Below are 21,437 nucleotides of genomic sequence, written 5' to 3'. Positions count from 1 at the left end.
CTTTGTATTAGCTGTGTCCTCTCTCTGAAATGTTCTTCCCCTTGTTTTTGCGTGGCTGGCTCCTTCATTACCGTATAACTGCTATTTCCTCAACCATCCAATCCAAAGTTGCCACCTAGTCACTGGCTGTCACCCCTCCCTTCTTTAATTTTCTGCATAGCACTTGCTATCAGCTAAGATCATTCTCACCTGTTTATTTCTTTGTCTCTTCCACTAGTATGTAAGCTCCTCAAGAGTAGGGACTTGTTCACTCCTGTCTCTCTAGGGTCTCGCAGAGTAGCTAGCACCTAGTAGCCATTGAATCCATCATGGGTATACTAGGGAGGGATGGGTGGGAGTAGTCTGCCCAGGTGCAGTGAGTCATTGGTAGAAAAATTAAATAGTAATAACAAAACTAAGTCTATCTGCGTTTTATTATCACCATATGATAGCAATTCCATACAAATGACAGTGATAAAATACTCGTCCTGCTCAGATAAACCACCCCCCAACCCTCCCCTTGATATGCCATTGCAATGCATATTTGCTGAATGAGTTTTCAGTTGGAATAAGTGTCTTTACTAGCCTTAGCAGCATGTCAGAGTTGGTGTCAGGATCCTATGAACAATTTTGTTAGTGTGTGAATGGAATGAATGTAAACTAAGGGACATTACGTGGGTTCTAGCCAGGACTTGGCACGGTGAACTGAGTCCTTAGGTGCCATCACTCAATCACGTTCCATTCCTCACAGTCAAGCCCCTCTTGCTGTCCTCTTTATTCTGTGGCTCTGGCAGCTCAGGCTGAAAGAGCTTCTGGCCTGAGTCACAAACCCTAGGAGCTGCTTCTTGCCCAGTATCCTAGGTCAAGACCAGGACAAACTTACGACTAGCCAATTGTCTACCTTTCCCTCTTCTCCCTCTCTTTCCTTGGCTACAGCTCCATCATTAGAGCTTTCATTTCTTTGATTCTAGAAGAGCACCTAAAGGAGAATGGGGAGGAGGTAAACAGAGGGCACACCTTACCTTGTTGTCAGCCAGCCCCCTAGCCTGAGATGGATTAAATTATAGAAAACAAAGATCAAAGTCGTGGGAGTGGGCCCAGGCTAGCTGCTATGCCCAGGTCAAAGGAATAGGGGCAGGGATGTAAGAGGCACTGATTATGTCACTGATAGCAGGGAGGTGAGTGGCAAAGCCTTATCTGGCTGATGACAGCTTGGCCCTTGCCTGGCTGGACTGCCAGCTTTGGGGCTGCCCTGACAGTTGGCCAGGGCAAGTGGCCCTCTACTCTATGGGCTCTGAAGTGCTTTAGAGACTGTTCTCAAGGGGGCAGTGACACCTGGTGGCCAGTGATGGCCGAAGCCTCCAGGCTGTATACCTATGGAACTTCCTCCCTGTGTGCCCTGCTCTCCCATCCTTCCTCACATTCACTGACCCTTAGGGTCTGGGATCTGAGCTGGACCTTAAATCCTGGGGCGCTGGAGAGGTGTGTGCTGCTCTGAGACTCCCGGGAACCAGGACAAGAACTTCAGTTGGACAAAGCTTTCAGGTCATGCCAGTAGATTTGGCATTCTGGTGCTCTCCTTCATGTAGCTAATTTTTTTTAATTTCCCATTACGCTACTTCCACTCTTTTTATTTTCCTGTAAAATCTTCCAGAGCCAAGGGCTGAATTGCTAATGCAGGGGTTTTGGACAATGATGGGCTTTCTATTTGGCTTGTGAATTAACTCATGAGGAGTGATTCTAGGACTTGGCCTTTGGAAACATTAAAGAGCATATGGTGTCCAGGAGGCACACAAGCCTCTTCCCATTCCCTGAGCTGCTCAGACCACACTTCCAATGTTTCTTCCAGTCTCAGTGTTACAGTGTAACAAGGACAAACTCTCACTCTAACTGGAGTGTGCTCAGGGAGAGAAACTAGGAAGTTAAGGCATTTGACAAATCTGTAAGTAAAAAAGGAGCTGCAGTTGAATAGCAATAGTCTCAAGGAGTCCATGACTTAATATCTTCGCTCTCTGAAAGCTGTCATGGGATAGCACTGGTGCCAAAGGCAAACTGACTGGAAGACAAGAGTAAGCTCTCCGTGCTGAGAGAGGAAATGGCTGCCCTGGAAAGTCGTGTGTGGCTCCCACATCATTGCTGATGTTCCGGCAGGAGCAGGATGAGCCACTTGTCAGAGACATTGTGAAAGGGTGGGCTGGGGGCCAGGGCTGTTGGAGCAGGTAACTTCAGATCTCCTTCCAGGTCTGAGATATTGTGATCCAGGCTGTGTGCTAGCCACAGACCTGGGAAAGGCAGTGATGAGAGCTCTGAACTGAAGGACTGAGGCCTAATAACCTCTGGCCTCTGGTGGGACATTCTGCCAGTCCTTTTTTTATTGGCTCTCTGGTCCAAAGACATACTCAAAACATTTCCAGCCAGGTCTTTCCAGCTACAAAGGCCCGAAAAAGATGAGGTCTCTTGAGTGCAAGGAGACCAAGACTGAGAAGGGGTTTCACTGGAGTCTTAAAGGGCCACGCAGCTAGGGAGGGGACACAGCTCAGACACCAAACATGGGACTTTGAGGGCTTCACTTAGCTTAGAAGAAGTAAATTTAGGACAAATGAAAGACCTTCCTGCTTCTCATTAGCAGGACTGGCTTTAGGGAATTTGTTCCCCAGTGACTATAAGCTGAAAATGTGAGATTTGAGGCAGGTTCAGATAAAGTCGCTAGTGACCAGATCCCCCAATAGACTATTAAGGGAAACTGACTATTTTGAGGCTGTTTTAACTTTTAAGGGACATCTTTAATCACTTGAAGTGACATTCTGACCTCGTGTGACCTGCCCCTCAGTGCCCCCATAGGTCTCATGGACTGCCCCCATGGGACATTTCTTTTGTCCTTAGGAAATCACTGATTATGGGAGGGCTCCAATCCAGGAGATGAGCTCTGCCCTCAGAGCAGCAATTCCTTTCATGAAAGGAGGAGGAGGAGCTCATTTGGGGGCACCTTTTATAACCTTTCAGAGGAAGGAAGGTCAGCACTGGTGACTGCAGGGATGATCCCAGAAAGATCCCAAGGTGCCTGAAAGCATGCTGTCCCCTTTGCTCTGACTGAACCTACAACCTCCTGATCGCATTCCTTCCTGCTGCCTCATCCCCCCAGGGTCCTAGACCGGGGGAGCAGGGCCTGGGGGAGCTGATCAGAATAGTCCTGTGGCATGTCCAGCAGGGAGCTGGGCCTGGCCTCTTTCCTGGGGCCAGTCCCTGAGACCCTTTCCTAATTTCCTGTCTCAGATATGCTGAGCAAGCACAGGCTTTCCTCTTTGGTGTGGGTAGCTGGACTCAGGCCAACAACTCTCAAGAATTGGGTCACTCAATGTCTTTCCTTCCTCAGCTTTCCATCCTGTTGGGACCTCAGATAGGAGCTCCTCTCTCCTAGCTTGTCTGCTGAAAGCCACAGCGTGGCAAATTAAAAGTGCCTTTGAAAAAAACCCACAAACCTCATCCATGGCCTTGGTTCTCTCCCAGATCAGTGATTTCCTTTCTAGTCACCTCTAGAGCTAATATTTACTGTTTCTGAAGTGACTTTTCTGCATCTTCAGAGACCTTCCTGGAACAAGTCAATGATATACAGAGGGCATGATATAGCCTAACCTAGAATCCACCCCACACACACACACACTGAACTACTATGTACCAGGTAACAGGGAAGCCACCTACCAATATCTTCTCCATTGATGCATGAAATCCTACTGTTAGAGTTTCATTCCTTTGGATTGATATTTATTATTATTTAAATAATAGTAATGATACTCACTTATTACTTTGCTTAGCACTTCATAGTTTACAAAGTGTAGCCATTATTTAGAGCCTTGCAACTCTTATGTGAGCTGGTTTGAGCTGGTATTTCTATCTGTTTTATATATCAGCAAAGAGAATGCAAATGACTTGTCCAAGGTCACACAGCTTATAAGCAGGAGAGCTGGAACTTCTAGTCCCCAGTTCAGGGAATGCTCTACAATACCATGGACTGTGCCCTTTTAATGCTCCCACCAGAGCATAGGGAATGGTAAGAATGGAGAGACCTGGGCCTCTGTGAGCCTGTGTAAGGGAAGCTCTTGCTCTCCTCCTCCTGACAACTGAGTGCTGAACTTACCAACCTGGAGGAGTCTCTGAGCTTCACCAGCTCTCTCCTGCCCCTTTGCCTTCTCTGATCACTAAAGCCCAGTGGATTCAGCATAGCAGGATATCAGCCCAATCAGCTTTGATGAAGGGCAGCAGCACATTGTTCTTGCCAAGCTCCTCAAAGCCTGTGCCTGCAGGACACCTCTCCTTAGGCCCAGGAGCCCTGAGGTCTTGCTGGGCTCAAGACTCTGCAGCTAAGAAGGGCTTGTCTTATCTCTCAGACACATAAAGAACTGAAAAAATGCATGAAAGAATTAATGGAAACCCAGAGCCAGAAGAGCCTGTAGAAGTCATATGCCTGCAACTACCTGAACCCCCTCTATAGCGTATCTGACAAGAGTTTGTCCAGGCCCTGCTTACACACTTCTAATGCCAGGAGGCTCACTACTACCCAAGCTAGCCCTTGATTTTGATCAGATTTACATTTGACTAATTTTGATCTTCTACTCTGTCCTGGGTGCTTCCACAGTTACCTCATTTAATCCTTACAATTGGCTCATTCAGGGAAACTGAGACTCAGAGATTAAGTAACTTGCCTAAAGTCACATGAGGAAAGATGTCATTTCCACACTTCTCACCATCCTATCTGCCACATGTGCCCATTTTATTTCACTGGTGTCCCTCTTTTTTTTTTTTTTTTGAGGAAGAATTGCCCTGAGCTAACATCTGCTGCCAATCCTCCTCTTGTTGCTGAGGAAGACTGGCCCTGAGCTAACATCCATGCCCATCTTCCTCTACTTTATATGTGGGACTCCTACCACAGCATGGCTTGCCAAGCGGTGTCGTGTCCGCACCCAGGATCCGAATCGGCGAACCCTGGGGAAGTAGAAAGTGCAAACTTAACCGCTGCGCCCCCGGGCCAGCCCCACTAGTGTCCCTCTTAAAAGAGGTGCCCACGTTGGGGCAGGCCCAGTGGCGCAGCGGTTAAGTTCACACGTTCCACTTCTCGGCGGCCCAGGGTTCACTGGTTCAGATCCCAGGTGCAGACATGGCACCTCTTGGCAAAAGCCATGCTGTGGTAGGTGTCCCACATATAAAGTAGAGGAAGATGGGCATGGATATTAGCTGAGGGCCAGTCTTCCTCAGCAAAAAGAGGAGGATTGGCAGCAGTTAGCTCAGGGCTAATCTTCCTCAAAAAAAAAAAAGAAAGATAAAAAGAGGTGCCCAGAACTGGTCACAGTGCTCTCTCCTGAGGCTTATCAGCCAAAAGAGCAGTGGACCTATGACTGCCTCTTGTTGAGACACTGATGTACCTCCGGCTGCATCAAATGTTTCTCTGCAGCATTACAAACTGACACCCTCTGAGCTTGCTATCATTCTATAAGCCCAGAGTTGTTTGGGGTATTTTTCTTGTGCTGCTGTAAGGCAGTGTATTCTCTTTCTTTTTTGTTTGCAATTGGGCACAAGCATTAGACTGCACATTCTTACCTGTTTGAGTCAACCTAGCTTTCTGAGGGAAACTCTGTAACTCAGTCTGGCCATGAGTTCCTGCTGCGGGCTGGCTGCAGGCCAGACTTTGGCAGTGACGCCAGAGTGGCCAGACTTCTGTGGAATTCGGCATCCCAGGCGGTTCTTGGTGACTGGAGACAGATCCCATGATAGCCAGACCCCACAGGGAATAGGCCTTTAGCCCCAGCAGACGGAAGACTTGTGGGCAGAGCCAGAGAGTCTCAGCCTGGCAAGGGACAGTCCTAGGGGACTCTCCTCCCGCCTCCCCTAGCCCCTGGGAATTCTTCAGTCCACAACCTTGGTGGAGTCGAGGACAGGAGAAGCTCTCTAGGCGCCAGACAAGGGTGGCCAAAGCACGTTCCCAGGCTCCAGCCTAAACAGCTGCCTCTGAGAGCTTTCCCCTGAAGCTTTTGGAAGGGAACCGTTGGGCTCAGTTCATCTTTGGGTGTCTCGTGGATATTTCTGAGGCTGAGGAGAGCCAGGGCCAACCTTCATGGTATAATTACCCCTCAGCTCCTGCTGTGAATGTTGCATTAGAGTTCTATCGTTAGAGCTTAATCTGTGGGATTTTTAAAATTGTTCCTGGAATCATAAATTCTCAGGGTTGGAAGGAATTGGAGTGTTCATCTAATCTATCTCATGTTTAGTGAAAGAATATTCTCTATAGTATCTTTGTTAGGTAATTCTCTAGCCTCTGCGTGAACACACTCACCTCCCAAGACAGCCTCTTCCACTGTTTGTACTATAGAAAGTTTTTCCTATAAGTGAAAGTCTACCTTTCTGGAGCTTTTGCCCATTGGCCCCGGTTCAGCCCTTATGCTCTATGGTCTTCTATAACCGTCTCTGAAAATAACAATTTTCTGGGAGGAGGACATCTTGGCCATTAGTTTTAGACCAGGGTCTGAGGTGATTCATTGGCAGCTGTCAGTGGTATAGGGTGAGGCCCTGGGGGAGGGGGCTGGCAAGAGCCTGGCTCCACAAACTACATGAATTTCCTCTGAGTGTCCCTCTCAGGCTGTGAGGCCATGACACTGATGGCTTGTCAGGGAACCCGGAGGAGGCTGTGCCATCACAAGTGAATGAAGGTCTCTGAAGCCCAGGAATGGGAGCACATTGCAGGGCGCATTCTATCAGGGGAGTGAGACCTAGGAAAAGGTCTTATGAATATCACCATTACCATCATCTGGTGTATCTTATTTAGCACCTACTGGAGCCACTTGATTGATTGATTGATAGATAGATAGGTAATCTTACTTTATATCATGGAAAACTTTTGAAGAAAGGCAGGTGCAGAGGGGTGAATAACTTGCCCAAGGTCACAGAGTTAGTAAGTGGCAGATTTAGATTTAACCCGAAGTCTTCCTAACACAAAAGCCCAGATTCCTCAGTCACTCTGCTGCCCAATCTTAAAGACACTATTGGAGACCTAAGTTGCTGTGTGTGTGTGTTTGCATGCATGCGTGTGTGTTGGGGGCTGGAGTTAATGCCCAGCCCAGTCTGAGCATGTCAGGAACTCAAGTAGAATTGGCAGCAGTTAGCTCAGGGCTAATCTTCCTCAAAAAAAAAAAAAAAAGAAAGAAAAAAAGAGGTGCCCAGAACTGGTCACAGTGCTCTCTCCTGAGGCTTATCAGCCAAAAGAGCAATGGACCTATGACTGCCTCTTGTTGAGACACTGATGTACCTCCGGCTGCATCAAATGTTTGTCTGCAGCATTACAAACTGACACCCTGTGTGTCCTGTGTGCCCATTACTAAACGCTATATCCTGGCCTCAGACTTCTTTTCCAGTTGGCAGTCAGATCAAGAGAAAGAACAAAATGACAATGGGAAAGAACCCTTGAGCCGGCAGTACCCCTAACTTGGTGGGATTAGTCATTCTTGATGGAAGCAATTTTGGCTTCTTTGAGGCTTATTTTGACTTTACCTTCTCCATCTGATATACAGGCATGTGCTGCTCACCAGAGTTGATACCAAATACAACATGGTTTAACATCTATGGTTTAACGACATTTTTCTCTCAAAAGACTTATACTCTACTCCATTTTGAGTTTTCATTGTTGTTGCATGTTCATTTATTTAACAAGCATTTATTAAGGACCTCTTAGGTGCTCAGCCCTGTGCTTGATGATATTAGTAAAATGACAAGTCTTGAATTTTCCAAAATATTCTTCATTCTATTTTAACTTTTTAATAAATAGTTCCTATACCAGGCCATATATCCCAATTTTTCTTTGAAAAAAATGGGCACTGTATTTGTTAGGAATTCATGAGAAGATGAAGACACATAGTTCATGCCCTCAAGGATCTGGCAGTCTTCTTAGAGGCGTCATCCTAGTCTTCGGGATAACAAGACAGTGCTGCAAATGCTCCCCTTCAATAGTATGAGTCTGCTAAGTGCTATTATATGATTTCAGAGAGGAGATCACAATCAAAAGGAGCACTCAGAAGAGGAGATTTCATGGATAGGTTAGAACTTGATCTTGCTCTCCAGGATGTGTTGGATTGGATTGGTAAAAAAGGAGAGAAGGTGTTCCTGGAGGGTACTCAGCATAAACAATGGAGTGGCCTAGACTAGAGAAGAAACAGTGAGGAGTCAGGCCTGGAAGGAGCAGATGTGTATAGGACATGAGGGGGAGAGAAGGCTAGAAGGGTCAATTCCCAGCCATGCTGAAGCAAGTCTCTGATGTCAGCCTGAAGAATGTGGATGTCATCCTGTAGGCAACAGGAAGAGAAGGTGAGCATCATACTACCTGGGCTCACATCCCAGCTGCGTTAGCTGCTGCCATGTGACCTTGGGCAAATCACCAGACTTAGTTGGGCCTTAGTTTCCTTATCTAAAAATTAGAGATGTTGACAATAGTATCTACCTCATAGAGCTGTTGTGAAGTTTAAGGGAAATACTACGTAAAAGTGTCCATCGTGTTATCTGGCACATATAGTGTTAGTTATAAATTATTTAGAGCAATTAGGGAAGGAGTTTAGGAGGATAATAGGTAGCCATGGAGAAGATTGATTAGAAAGAGAAGAAACTAAAGAATTGTCGGACGATTCTAACCTGAAACTAACATTACATTGTATGGCAACTATACTTCAATAAAAAATAAGAAAAAAAAAAGAACTGGGAGACTATTCTAGTAGTCTAAGCAAGAAATGATATAGGCCTGACCAGAGTTGGTCAAGAGAAGATGGTGAATCTTAGATGCCAAGAGGGAAAAACTGATAGGTCTTGATGGCTGACTGGATGGCAAGGCCTCTAGCTGCCTTATTGGGTGTGGATATTTCAGTGCCAGGGCTCAGACCAAGCCTCATGTATCCCATGAGAGTGCTTGGAAGAAGGGGAAAGGAAGTGTTGGTGTTCTTGCTGTGATCTGTGAGAGGTTGGGGATTATAGATTGAATGGGCAACCTCTGATGTAGTGGCACTAAGGACATTTCAGAGGCCCCCTGCCTCCTATTATCTGAAACCCTCTTAGAACACTTTTAGGCTCTGCATTATAAAAAGGCCATGATCCTGGAAAGGGTAACACTTCTGCTGTCCTGGTAGTGGAGCTGAAAACAAGCCTTAGGAGGCAGGAAAGGAGACAGATGACCAGAATCAGAGGCCCATGGGAAATGGGGAACAGGAGGAGAAACAGTTTTATTGTGGGAGTAGGGCTGCGGGGCATGTCACAAGGGAAGAGGAGCACTAAAAGAGGAAGTGGGAGAATGCTGAAGACGTACTTAGCCCATTTCGAAGCCTGCCTTCAGAAGCTCCCTCTTTGACATCACCATCGGCACACTTGGCAGCTCTTAGGCTTTATAGAGCATTTCCCCTGTGCTGAATTCAAGCTCCAAATGCTCACTGCCTTTAATACAAATGTTAGACAAACTGAAGTCACATGATCTTTGATCCTGTCAGGGCATAACCAGAATCACAGCTGGGAGGAGAAGCAGCATGGGAGTGGAGCCATGTTGTTGGGCAAAATGTAATTATGCCCTTTGAGAGGGGAGAACAGCTTGGCCTTGAGTGCTTTTACAAACATTAACATCTTACTCCTTCCCTGTGGGTAAGGAGGATTCTGGGAAACAAACGACTGCCCCTCCTTCAAGTTCCTGCCTGTGGGAGTTCCCGCCCAGCCCAGAGTGGATCTGACCCTTGAGTCAGCCTCAGAGTTACCTCCACACAAGAAGTGAGCCAAGTCTAGGCTAGTCACCTGGTCCAGCCGCCCTGGCTTTATGGTCCCTGGAGTCACCTAACGCCCAATCAGCTCTCTGGGGTTTAGTGTTGATCCTTCCTTCAGGAAGCCAGGCCTGTGAGTACAAGGGGGAGCTGGACATCAGGCCCCCAGAGAAGAAACCAGATGCTGTTAGAAGACTCAAAACTTCTAGAAAGAGTAAGTCTAAAAGAGAGTGAAATGAAAAAAGGGGTTGAGGAGGTCTGAGACACTGCCTATCAGGGTAGTGGTTCTAAGCCCCAGGCTGCCTACACCTGTGCCCTAGCAACACCCCAGAGGCTGAGAATCCCTTTGAGGCATTTCTGGGAATAGTAGAAGCCTCTGGGCCAGATCCCACCGGATCCCACCGAATCCCACTACAGCCATGCCACAGAGGCACAGGGTTTCTCTTTGGAATCTGCTCCGAGTTTTGTTTTTATCTCTTTTGCATTTTTGTCTTCCAGAGTGGAACACTTAAGGATCCGGACTCCAGCAAGACCCCACCTCAGCGGCCAGCCCCCCAAGGTTGTTTACAGTATATTCTCGACTGTAATGGCATTGCAGTAGGGCCAAAACAAGTCCCAGCTTCTTAAAGTGATTGGTAGTTAATTTTTCAAAGCGGAAATTTTAAGCCAAAAATAAACAAGAAAAGAAAGGAAAGTGGGGAGGGGAGCAACAGACCCTCCCATTGGTGCCGTTTCTGCATTCTTTCAGTGCTGACTGGACTGTGTTTTTCCTATGCAGTGTCAGCTCCTCTGTGTGGTTGTGTACCTGTTCCTGTTCGTGCTTGTAATGCTCACTTATGTTTCTCTGTATAACTTGTGATTCCAGGGCTGTTTGTCAATAGTGTACAAAAGAATTGTGCCTCTCCCAAGTCCAGTGTGACTCTATCTTCTGGGTGGTTTGATAGTATTTTTTAAAGTATTACATAATATGGGGTGAAATAGGACTGGGGTGGGGGTGGACAGGGGAGAAACAAAGACCACAACCCAACTCCTGTCTTCCTCCTCCTCAGATTGAACCGCCCCCCACCCCCTGCTTACCTCCATGAGTGTGCTTGGGATCTTCAATGAACTGTGCTTTCTGCTTCCTTTCTGCATGACTAGGGTAAATAGATAGAAGTTTAAGAGATTTTCAAGGTCTAATTTCCATAGCTTCATCCATTGAATCTGAAGGCATCCACTTTTTTCTCCATTTGCTAAAATTTGGTACAGTTTGAGTTTATGTGAATAGGCTGGCTGTGCCTGTAGAGCTCTTGTGTCTTTAGTGATGACATGAAATATAAAGAACAATCTATTTCCAGGAATGTGTTCTGTATTTTACATCTCGGTGCACCCTTGTTTTTATTATTAACTAATTAGCTATGAGATTAGACAAAATAATGGGGCCGCTGATGTGCAATATCAAAGTGAACTTGTGAGTGTTTCCTGTGTGCTGATCTGTCCCCCTGAGTTGTTTCTCCTTCGTTGCTGTTTCTGAATTGGCCATCTGTGTGCTTCTGTGGAACTGAGGCTGCTTCGTATTCCCCAAAGCTTGACCTATGTACGGAGATGATTCTGTAGCAATTTTGGTCATAGAATGCAGGGAGCTACTGAAAGTCTGGGAAGGAGTCGACCATTCTGCTCTTGGCCTCTCCTGAGGCATCATAACATGAGACCAAATGAGAAATGTCCCATTTCACTTGAGTGAGTACACTGCCTACAGAACCCTGAGGTGAACTCCTGTTTTAGTTCTCAGCTGTCACTAGACCCTCCAGAGCCTGAGAATGAAGAGCTTTATCTTTCCTGAGAGGAAGAGTCTCAGATTTTAGCTTGTGTGAGTTGTGGGCAGAGGCTCCACAGCCATGGCTCTTGAAGAACCTTCACCAGTTTGTCCTCTTTCCTCCGACAAGCAGCTCTGGGCAGGTGATGAGGCAGTTAATTAAACCAGGCCTCAGGTCCGGTGCCTCATCTTGCCATCTCCTGGCCAGGCTGGGAATGGGCACCAAGTGGCCTCCTCTAGCACCGTGGTCCATGGGAGTTCATGCCAGCAGTTTGCCTTTTAGAAGAAATGCTTCTAGCTCTACTTTTACATTCCTTCTCACTTCTATACTTCCATGTCACTGTTCTGGATTACCAGGTCTGAGGAATAAAGTATTGGTAGTATGTTATGTGATATGTATGTCAAGGGTTACATGTCCTGGTTTCTCCGTTGGTTGCTGGCAAAGTCTGAGGCTACAGGGAAATGCATTGAGTATGAATGTTCTCGTCTGTAATCCCTCCCTTAGAGGATGATGGTAGTTAATCTGTTGTAAATATATACATATATGCATTTACGCACTTCCAGATGGGTTTCATAAGAATCAAGTCCTTAAATACCTCCCAATCTGATGAAATGATAGAAAGGAATAAAGCAACATTTCCCAGAATGGAGGAATACATTTTATTTATTTATTTTTAAAATTTTTTTGTCCAAGTGGTGAGCTGATGGTGGTGTTGCTTCTCTGCATGTTATCAGTGTGAATATCCAGGTGCTTTTCATGTGACATTTGTGAGCCACAAAAACAAAGATGCCATTTGAATTCAGTCAGGCTCCAGGATGGTGTCAGCCAAGGTCTCTCAGGTGGGAGAGAAACTGATTAGGGCTCCCACTGCCAAATGCAAGCAGACAGTGTAACCTGACTGTCATGTGCCCTCAGGCAGCATGCTAAGGGACAACTCTGTGGCCTGAGGGACATCTGTGTCACAGTATAGGATTGCCATTTAGGTGTTTTGTACCCATTTCTTTTCTGATGTTGTCCCCTTTTTTTGTACCAATCCAGCTGGGAGAACCTCAGCCAATGCTGGAAGTGTGATTGAAGTACCTCTCTTTTGTGACTCTCTTGTACAGCTTAATGTGCAATAAAGGAAAAGTTATATCTGTCTTCAGTGTTAAGTTGTAAAGTTTCTGGCTATTCAAGCATCTCTGTACAGGTGGGAAAGCACTCAGGTTTCTGGTCCAAGAGGCTGAGCTATCAACCTGCAGTACTTTACAAGAAAATGCTAATATAAATGATGTCAAACTTTGGAAAAGGCAAAAACTGGTTAACATGAAATAATCTGCTAATCTATTGTCTTCACTAGTTATCTGATTTGAACTTGGAACTTCTTAAACGTGCAAAATTCCACTTATTTATTCATTTATGTATTTATTTATGGGTAACTAACCCTGGTATTAATTGGTAATTGATGATAAAGTGGAGCCCCTGCCATGTAATGAGGAAATGGGCTGACTGTCATGGAGGCACAGTGGTACGTACTACAATTCTGCCTCTCCAGAGGATACAGATGTTTTAGTGTTTTTAGATAACTAAATTACAACACAACTCTTAACTGCTCTTGAGTTTCTATAAGCCCATTCCTTCCAGCAGGCCCATGGATGTGGACTCTGGGATTGAGACTGAGAAATTGGATCTCCCAAGCCAATTATGCCTCACTTCCACTAGTCAGTATGTGCTGATGGGCTCATTTTTTGACTTCTGAGTGTAGGAAACCCCCTCAGCAAAATCTGAGCAATCTGGTACCTCACTTACTGCCTATCAACCACCAGAGGAAGAATGGCCTTTTTTCCCTTCAGGCCACCAGATGGTTTTCTGTCTTATGCTGGGAGAGGGGTATCCTGGTCCTTTTTAGGGGGCTGTTTGCCAGATGGTGCCCACAACACCCCCAGGGGAGAATGGGGCTTAGATTTCTGGAGAATTTCACCACACACACCTGAGAGGGACTGAAGCCCCTGAGGATGATACTCAGAGGTAAAAGAGTACCTGGAAACAAAAGATTCATCCTGGTCATGGGCTTAAGTTAATGCTAAAATGAAGCCCTGGTGGGGCCTGGGGTTTGGCAATCAGACACTGCAGGCTGGGAGCAGGATGAAGGCCAGCTCCATAAAAACTGTCCAAGTCAGTGATGATCAGTGATCATAAAGCACAGAATACTTTTTGAGTAACTTTCTCATCCATTATCCTCTTTGAAATACTACTGTCTTGAAAGATAACAAGATTAGGACTTACTTTTTAACAGTTTTATAGTTGGAAAGACCAAGGCCTGGAAAAGTTTGCTTACTTGCTCAGGGAGTCACTGATAGACTACGTCTTGGGTTTTCTGATTCCCAGACCGGTGCTCTTTCCACCACCCAGCACTGCATCTGTTGTGTGGAACTTGAGACTTCCTAGTAAACCATGGGGCAGATTGGTCTGTACCTGAGGAACCTCTGGGGAAGAGGGAGGAGGTCCCTCTAGTCTGGGGGGCCTTCTGTAAGAGAGCTCGCCTATGATCACAGCCACTCATCCCATATTTTCTTTCCTGTCCTCCTAACTTCTGCTGTGACTGAGGTGCTGTGTCTCTGAGGAGGAACAAGTAGTGGCATTGTATGAGGGTAACCAAGGACTTGCTCTGGAGCCCTTCAGAGCCTCCGGTGGCTTGTGATAGAGCTTATCATTTCAGTAATTAACTAACCACACCCTTTGAGATGTAGATTCTAATAAGGAAACCCTTTGATATGGTTAAATTATGAAGTTTTTCTTGTACTGAACCTAGGGGGCCCTGGGCAACCCCAAGGAGTGCAACCCCCAGGCAAGGTGCTGCCTCCACGCCGGCTCCCCCCTGGACCATCACTGCCACCTTCCTCCTCTTCCTCCTCCTCTTCTTCCTCCTCCTCCTCGGCTCCTGAGCGGCCGGGCGGCCCCACCACCCACGGAGATGCACCCTCCAGCAGCAGCTCCCTGGCAGAGGCCCAGCCACCCCCGGCTGCTCCACCACAGAAGCCCCAGCCTCACCCACAGCTCAAGTAAGAGACAACTCAGCAGCTCCTTCCCCCCCTCTTCCTGCCCCTCCTCGCAGGCCTTAGTTCCAGAGCTGCTAGAAAGCACCTTCAATCTGGCCGCCTCCTACAGATATTTTTGTGGGGTTTTTCTGGGGGAGGGTTGATTTTTGGTGGGTTTTTTTTGGTTGGGGGCATGGTTGGGGTTGATTGGAGAGGGTAGGAAAGAGGGAAGTGAAAGTCTAAGGTCTAGCTAGAAGCTCAAACCCTCCCCTTTCTTCCTGGGGAGTGGCGGTAAGGCGGAGTTACTACCCCTTCTCCTATTCTTGTACTAGCTTAAGGTTGTTTTTTTAATCCTGTCTCCTACTCTTTTTTCCATTCCTTTTCTCTGTGTGTGTCTCTCTCTCTAAAAAAATTTTATTTTTTAAATCCTCTTCCTGCCTCTGACTCAGGGTTTAGAGTGTGCAATCAGCAAGCCTACCCAGAAGGAAAAGGGGGAAGCAGTTAAATCCATTTCAACATTTTTACCTTCAGCTTTGTCAGAAGGAGGTCCATTTCTGGTGTGGGCGTCAGAGGAGTGGCAAGATACAGATGCTGAGGAACTCCATCTTCTTGGGTTCCCTCGTTCCCAGCAGTAACTCTGGAAGCCCCCATGACACTATCCTGCTTCAGAGGAAAGAACTGAGGGCCCCTAGAAAACAGTGTTGCTGTACTTGGGGGGGACAGCACCTGGTATGGATGGTGGTCAGTTCCACCCTCTCCCCCAGAAACAGAGTGCCTCTGATTGCCTTCAGTGTCCCCAGACAGACCTCTGTCATCCCTGTCAGCAAAGACAGCTGTAGCCTTGGGGGAATGGGAGTGACCCATCAGGGCTTCTCAGAGTAATGTGATGAGAATCTTCAGGGAGGAAGAAAAGGGGGCTGTAGAATTTTGGAGCTTAAATGAGCCCTTAGAGATGATCTAGTCATTGTATAGATGATAAAACATTGTTTAAAGAGATTCGATTAATTTTCTTTTTCAAAGCCACTCTGCCAGTTAGTGGCAGAGCCAGGATTAAGGTTCAGGTGGTCCAGATGATCACTTTCCCTAGGTCTCCAGTCCTGGGTCATAAGAGAGGCATCACACACTCCTGCTCCCCAGCTCTGGTCAGTGGCACATTTCACATCTCGCCTGGCCCATGAACTCCACTTAGCCCAGTTTTCTGCATGCTGACTTTTTAATCTCTCCTACCGTCTCATTAGCCAACTCTCACCCCAGTTTCAGGGCAGATCTTTGGGTCGTCACTGCTCTGGGATGAAGTTGTTGAATAGAGCCAGCCCCTGACGACAAGCTGGAGGCTTGTACCTGATGCCCTTGGCCTGCACATGCAGAGGAGTCCCCCCAACCCAGAGGCCAGCGTGTTGGGTCTCATCCCCAGCCCTAATGAAAGGCAAGGCATCTGTTCACAGTCACTGCAGGAGGAGAGAAACCACTCACGTTCCTATAGAAAGGAGTTTCCAGGGCTGCACCCCGATTTTCAGGGAGGATTGGGAGTTCTAAGACACCAGGAGAAGCGTCTCGAGCCAGAAACCAGCAGGAAAGAGACACAGTGTGGAAGTCAAGAAGGAGACAAGACAGGCCACTGGAGATGCCAGACCTCCTGTCCTCTTCTAGAGTGCTGGGCTTGGCCTCCCCTTGACCTTCTTGCCTTCACAGTTTTTCTCTCTGAATCACTAGTCTCTCATGGGAAAAATTGATCCCTAAAATGTGTGTGATTTGGGTTGTTTGATTAGAAAACTGCCTAATAACCTTGTGTAGGCCTGATAGGTATCTCTGTTGCCCATGGACATCCTGAACACCACAGACATATTAGGGCTCCTCTGAGGAAGACGGCAATGGTGATTGTGCCCATTTTAAGAACAGGTAAATTGAAGCCCTAGAGCTTGTGCCAAGCTAAAAGGTTCCTTTGGAATCAGGAAACAAAGGAGAATAGAAAGAACTGAAAAGGCTTAGAGATCATTTTACTAAACATCTACATATCACCAGTGAGAAACTGATTCCCAGAGAGGCACATGGCTTGCCAAAGGTCAAAGTGAGTGAGTGGCAGAACCAAGACTGACCCAGGTCTTCTGATGCTGGCTTCACCACTTGACAGTTGATGGAAAGGAGAGTACAAGAGCCCATGGGCCCCTGGTTGCTACATTTCATCAAAGGAGAACAGTGTGAAATTCCTAGATTAGTACTTACCAAGTTGGGCCCTCTGAACTTTAGCCTGCTGGCCCTTTAGTATGAAATAAAAGAAACAGCCTTTGAGTCACCCATTCTTCCTCTTTCCCTTCTCCCTCTTTCTCTTCTCTCTTTTTTCCTTTGTCCCTCTCTCCCACGCTGCCCCCATCCTTTCTTCTTTTAGCAGCACTGAAGGTGAGGAAAGATAGCACAGGGGCCTCCCAAGGTCTTGGTAGGACATCACTGCTGGCTTTCTCCTCTGTCACCTTGGTCTCCCTGGGGTGGGAGTGGGGATTCTGATTGTGTATTCTCATGTCACCGTCCTTCCCTGCCTCACTGGGAACACCACCCTCTCATGTTCTCTCTGGTTTTTATCTTGAAGCAAGTCGCAGTCCCTGACAAATGCCTTCAGCTTCTCTGAGTCCTCCTTCTTCCGGTCTTCAGCCAATGAGGATGAAGCCAAAGCGGAGACCATCCGGAGCTTGAGGAAGTCCTTTGCCAGCCTCTTTTCAGATTAGCTCTCCAGATACACCAGGGCACCCGGCCCAACCAGGAAAGGGATCTGAGACACTTGCCAGCAACAGACAGCCACGCTTAGTGGTGATGCCCCATGACCTTGACGTGTGTGGCCCCTTCCTCTGCTCCGTTGTGCTAAGTGATGTTTTGCAGCTCAGAAAGGACCATGTGAAGGTCTCAGGGCATGTGCCCAACCAGCAAGGGGCACCTGACATCAGAGAGGATAGAGCTGCTTTCCTGTAGTCATGAGAGCTTCCTCTGAGGTCTTCGTTTGCTGTGAGTTTAGTGGCCTTATTGTGACAGAGCCATCATGTCTTATTCTTCCTTGTGAAGCCAGGATTCCCCTCATTGAGGACTCCTGGTAGCTTAACCTATCTCAGCTGCAGTCCTAAGCATGCCGCCCTCCCTCACACCCTTAGTCAGTGCTGCCTGTTTAGGGAGCATATACTTACCCGGAAGTACTCTTGGCTCCAAGTGTTAGGAACTTACCCACAGCTAGATCCCCTGTCACACCTGTTTAGCTGTTTAAAACACACCTGCCCAGCACATGAGCTTCCTCAACTGCTGTCGTGGTGAAGTACCTTTAGTCTGCTGATACCGGAGAAAACAAGGCTCTGCAGTTTCCCTCTTTCCCTCCTCTCGGGAGCAGTTCTTGTGTGCGTGCTGCAGTGATCTTGAGCTCTGAAGCCACACTGTAGAGAATGCATGCCACTGTAACAGCAGTATGCCAAGTTTGTGTTCATCTTCCAATAAATAAGACCTTTGGTGTAATAAAAGCAGCAGCATTAACCAGCATTTGATTCAGCCTCGAGGTCTCCCCGAGGCCACTCTTTTGACTGAGAACGCGTATGTGAGGCATATGTGTGTGTTTGCGAGTGTAGGGTAGAGAAGAGTCTAGTAGGGTGAAGCTGTTTGTGTCAGTGTGTATGTGAACGTGTTTGTGTGTTAAGTGAGATTGTGAATGTATGGCTGTGTTTGCAAGTGGTTGAGAGTATGGCTTTTCTTTAGATTCCACTTATACTGGGCCTCCTGACGCCTCCCTGGTAAATCTGTTTCCTCCAGGACAGCTGGACTTCCTTCAGTAATGCAGCATTTCTAACAATTTTACTGAATTTGTAGCCTTTCTAATAAGTATAGCACCTTTGCTCCTGTAGCAGCCAAGTTAGACCTACTTGTCTGATCCATCAGGCTCCTCAGTTAAAGCCTGCACGAGGCTAGACCGACCTGTTCTGATGAGTGGAGTCTCGCAAGCTTGGCCTTAGGCATCCTGAAGAGGCCTGCGATTGAGGGTGGGCTCCGAGGGATTTTCTTCTGGTTTCTTCATGACTCTGTGGTACTGAAGAATACATTTCCAAAGACCACAAATGCTGTGAGGATAAATACATCTGCACTAATAAAAATAAATCAGTATATTAACATTTTATCTAAATAATTTCCTATACATGATGCCTCTCCTACTAATTCAACAAAATAACACTCGTCCAAATGCTACTATCTTGCTAACCCTCCTCACAAGGAGTAGATGCTGAGAGATCATAAAATGAATTTGTCTGGTACCAGGGTCTCCTTTCTAATTCTCCGTGCTTTCAGGGTTCAAGGATCTAGAACTGTACTTCTTAGACTTAAAAAACAGGAAGTTGAACCTCCCATTGAGTGACACTGGGGGCTGGGGGAGGGGGAGGTGGTGGGAGGGGGGCAGGCAGCCCTCCTCCCACCACAACATACATAACTAGGGAACTAACTACTAACAAACCAAACAAAAGGGGAGGCGGGGATACTTATGCTCAAGGGAATAGCTCTTTAGGGTTCTTCCATTTCCAACCAAGAGTCCACCACTTGTACTCACTTCCATCTCCTGATTCCAAGTATATTTAATGGATTGCATTCATTTCATCAGAAAGCATTTACTGAGTATTTACTATGAGCATAAACATGATGGATTCAAAGAAATATTTATTAACACTTCCATAGTGCTTACTAAGTTCCCCGGACAATTCAAAGCACTTAACATATATTAATTCATTTGTTCCTTACAACCCTATATTATAGGCACTATTATTATTTTACAAATGAGGAAGTAGAAGCACATCAAGATTCAGTAACTTTCTCAGAGTCACCCACTGGCATGCAGTCGAGCTGGGATTTGAACACAATCAGTGTTGCAGCAGAACTCAAGGCCTTAACTACTTTGCTATAGTACTTTTATTTAGTCTAGCAGAGTCAACAAGATATAATTTTATTAAATTGTACATAATGTGATAACAACATAAGAGATGTACACAAAAATGCTTCACACCTCTATTTACCTCCTTCCTTCTCTTTTTCTCTATCCCTTGGCCCAAGCAAAAGGAGGGATGGGAGAAGGTTAGAGTACTCGTTACCAGGGTTGACTCCTTGTCCTAGAGCCATGAGTAACATACACAATGTATCTTATTCTGATCAAACATAATTCTGATTCTAAAAAATTACTCATTCTTCCACATGTGATGTCAGATCAAAAACCACAAGTGGCTTATTTAGAAAATGAGTCAGCCTGGAACTGCTGGGGTGACAAAAAGGGGAGGCATTTACCATAGGTCATGTAGCACCCTAGTCCAAAGGACACATAGATTCTACCCAGCCTTTAGTAATGGGGTCAGGTGGGAGATGGGGGAGTTCCATTCAGAAACAGCCCTCTTGGTAGATAATAAAGATGGCCCCAGAGACAGGGAAATTTGCCGCTCACAACAATCAGTAAATATTTGATGACTACCGTGATAAAAAATGATCTAAAGGTGGGATCTTCAAAGGTTGGTGACAGTCCACTATAGATCTTGGTCAATAGGCGAGTTGTGACCACTGTGCAATCATCTCTGCAGCTGATAGGGATTCCCTCCCCAAATCTTCTTTCTAGATTAATAGAGATAGAATGCCTCATCCCTGCCCTCACGGAACTTCCCACCTCCTTTGGTCAAGATGAATTAATTCTGCTCATCATTTATATGTTCACAACTCTTTATTGTGCACTTACTAAGCTCAGTAAATTTTGTGGGAAGAATGTAAAAGTGAGTTAAGCAAGGATTCTGCCCTCATAAAGTTTACAGCCCAATAGGGGAGGTAGCACATATACAAATATAAAGAGGGAAGTGCCATTAGATAAATGCAGTCAAAATGTTAGTTTGGACAAAAAATGAAGTTTGATAAGTATTGGTGAGGATATGGGAAATGGAACTCTTACACACTGCAAGTGGGAACACATGTTGGTACTACCACTTCAGGGAACAATTTGGCAACATCCAATGCACAAACCCTATGACTCAGCAATTCCATTTCTAAACATTCGCTTTAGACAATCTCTTGCACATGTACACAAGGCGGCAAGTAAAAGAATATTGGTCTCAGCACTGAAAAATAGAAACAATCGTCTCACATCGGAATTAAAACATAAATTCTGGTTTATTCATAAGTTGGAATACTGTGTAGGATTTTAAAAAGTATTTGAGGAATTCAGATAAGTTCAGATAAGATATGGAAGGAGAATGAAAAAGATGAAACAAGTAAGTGTAAAATGGACAAAAAGCAGTATGTGTTGGAGTGGACCATACTTCTAGCTGGGATGGTCAGAGAAGGCGGCCCCTAGTGATGAGCTGTGAGCAGCCCACAAGATCGACAGACATTCCAGCTGGGACGAATGGTGTGAGCTCACGGTACTCAGTTACTGAACTTTTCAGCTGGAAGTCTCATCTAGCCCCTCATTTTACAGATGAGAAAACCAAGCCCCAGCCAACTTAAGGAGCTTGATGAGGTTGTGAAGGAAGTTAGTAATAGAAGCAAATGGGTCTCAGTCCTAGGTGTCTGATGGGCCATTTGGGACACTGTCCTTCATGAGATAAGTGAATGGGTTTCATTTCCAGGGACACTCCAGGGAGGGAGAGGCTTACGGGAGCATTTGACAGAGGCTAGGGAAGCAATGGAAAGAGAGAGTTGGGCAGCAGAAAGAACCTGAGCTCTGAAGTCAAATCGGCATTTAAATTTTTGCTTTGTTAATTATTAGCTTATTGACTTGGATTATAAGTTGTTTAGCTTTTCTGTATCTCAATTTTCTCATCTATAAAATGAGAACAATACGACCTTTTTGAGGAGGTTGTTTTAAGAATTAAATGAGCTAATTCATCTAA

The 21,437-nt window shown here is 46.1% G+C and overlaps 1 protein-coding gene across 1 annotated transcript in view; it reads left to right on the top strand.

Moving 5' to 3' along the window:
• Window positions 1-18,056, top strand: part of SYN2 (synapsin II) — a 174,966-nt gene extending 156,910 nt beyond the window's left edge. The window contains exons 11-13 of the mRNA XM_023619950.2: window positions 10,248-10,308; window positions 14,337-14,586; window positions 17,147-18,056. Coding sequence (XP_023475718.1) covers window positions 10,248-10,308; window positions 14,337-14,586; window positions 17,147-17,282 — 447 coding nt within the window. The 3' untranslated portion in view covers window positions 17,283-18,056. The remainder of the gene's footprint in view (window positions 1-10,247; window positions 10,309-14,336; window positions 14,587-17,146) is intronic.
• The last annotated feature ends 3,381 nt before the right edge of the window (window positions 18,057-21,437 follow it).

The sequence above is a fragment of the Equus caballus genome, chromosome 16, assembly GCF_041296265.1.
Source record: "Equus caballus isolate H_3958 breed thoroughbred chromosome 16, TB-T2T, whole genome shotgun sequence".
NCBI classification, from domain to species: Eukaryota; Metazoa; Chordata; class Mammalia; order Perissodactyla; family Equidae; genus Equus; species Equus caballus.
Note: the sequence above shows the minus strand (reverse complement) of the source record. Positions and strands in the feature narration are given on the sequence as shown.